The 1674-nt window shown below is 39.4% G+C and overlaps 1 protein-coding gene across 3 annotated transcripts in view; it reads left to right on the top strand.

Moving 5' to 3' along the window:
* Nucleotides 1–1674, top strand: part of LOC116398410 (alpha-1,6-mannosylglycoprotein 6-beta-N-acetylglucosaminyltransferase B-like) — a 61992-nt gene that overhangs the window by 54226 nt on the left and 6092 nt on the right. For all 3 annotated transcript variants that reach the window (XM_031874669.1, XM_031874668.1, XM_031874667.1), the window contains exon 13: nucleotides 1347–1421. In XM_031874669.1, the coding sequence (XP_031730529.1) occupies nucleotides 1347–1421 (75 nt within the window). The remainder of the gene's footprint in view (nucleotides 1–1346; nucleotides 1422–1674) is intronic.

The raw sequence follows: 1674 nt of genomic DNA, 5'->3' as shown, positions 1-1674 counted from the left end.
GTGTGTGTGTGTGTGTGTGTGTGTGTGTGTGTGTGTGTGTGTGTGTGGCAGAGGCTCATGTTCAGTCATGCAGGACAAAGCAATCTCTGGCTCGCTGACAAGTTCTCATGTTCCAATAAATCCTTTCTTCATCTCATTCATTGTGTTTTTTCTTTCTCTGTCATCCGTGGTTTCATTATTCCCTTTCTTTTATGTGTTCCTCCTTTCCGACCTTAAGTCTTTCTCCCTCCATCTGGTTGAAGAGTCCTTTGCACAATCTTTGGCCAAATTATGGTTTCAATATTTTATGCTTTAGTTGATTAAACTGATACTTTCTGTGATAGAAGATGAAAACGACATGTAAAAAGTTTTGGTTTTGAGGAAACTGCAACTTCTTTGTTCTATGCTGATGTAAAATTCTTCTTCAGGCTGCTGCTGTAAATGAGAACATGCTCTAAAGTCACCTTGCCTTTAAGTAAATTGTGACAGAAAGAAAAGAAGGAAGTCTGTTAGAGTTTCTGTCCCTCCCGTGCAAATGTTTACTTTCTGCTCCGGCTTACAAAGTAAATTAACACGAGGCTTTGATCAGATTTGCAGTGTGCGGAACGTTTTTTTTAAATTGCATCATCCCTGCATACTCGCTTCTCAGTGGTTTTCTCTTGAAATGGGCCAAGTCTGATTTCACACATGGTTGAACATCATGACTGCTTAGATTTTAGATTGGAAATGCAATTTGGTGAGTCGTGTATCATTTACTGAGGCATAAAGACAAGCCGCTTCGATCTCTGCTGGCAGCGTTTAAACGTGGAGAAAAGTCTCTCCATTTGTTACACTTTTGTAACAACTTCCTTTAAGTCAATCACGGAGCTTTGATTGATATTTGTATGGAGTGTGGCTGATTTCTAATTAGGATATCAACAATATAAAGCACTTCTATTATCAGCTAATTGAATTTGTATTATTCCAAGCACTGCCGTTGGAGCTATTTTACATTCATCCAGCATTTGCGTGAACTGGTATTAGCGAGAACACACAAAAGAATATGCATATATATATATATATTTTTTTTTTTAAATTATTATTATTATTTATTTACAGCTCATCACTAATTAGGACAATCAAAAGTATTCTTTTAGTTATACAGCCAGCACATCACAGCAGGGGATGATCTGTTAGTATGCAAATGATGCCTAATTAGTTTCCAAGCAGCCCTCGCCGAAATCTGACAATAGAAGCATCCACCTGCTGAAATGAACAAAGAGGTTTATTGTGAACAATGAATTGACAGCAACAAAAAGTACATTTTGCGATGTGCAAATTATGGAAACATTAATGGGGTGCGGACTGTGTTTCTTTGTCATTTTCAGGTTGAGCCATATCTGCCTTATGAGTACACCTGTGAGGGGATGCTGGAGAGAGTACATGCCTACATACAGAATCAGGTGAGGTTCAGTCCACGTCGAGACAAATGTACAAAGAGCGCTGAAAAACACACACGCACATATGCAGAGATCCTCTCTTTTACACGCTAGTTCTCCCTCTCTCTCATACATACACTCTTTTCACCAGCTCTCAAACTCCCCACTCTGCTCAATACTTCATCAGTGTGTGCATTCAACACCCAGAACATTGTGTAGGTCTGCTTCACTGTGTGTGTGTGTGTGTGTGTGTGTGTGTGTGTGTGTGTGTGTGTGT

Source organism: Anarrhichthys ocellatus, unplaced genomic scaffold, assembly GCF_004355925.1.
Source record: "Anarrhichthys ocellatus isolate YVR2014 unplaced genomic scaffold, GSC_Weel_1.0 scaffold83, whole genome shotgun sequence".
In the NCBI taxonomy this organism is placed as follows: domain Eukaryota; kingdom Metazoa; phylum Chordata; class Actinopteri; order Perciformes; family Anarhichadidae; genus Anarrhichthys; species Anarrhichthys ocellatus.
This window is presented reverse-complemented; position numbering and strand designations above follow the sequence as displayed.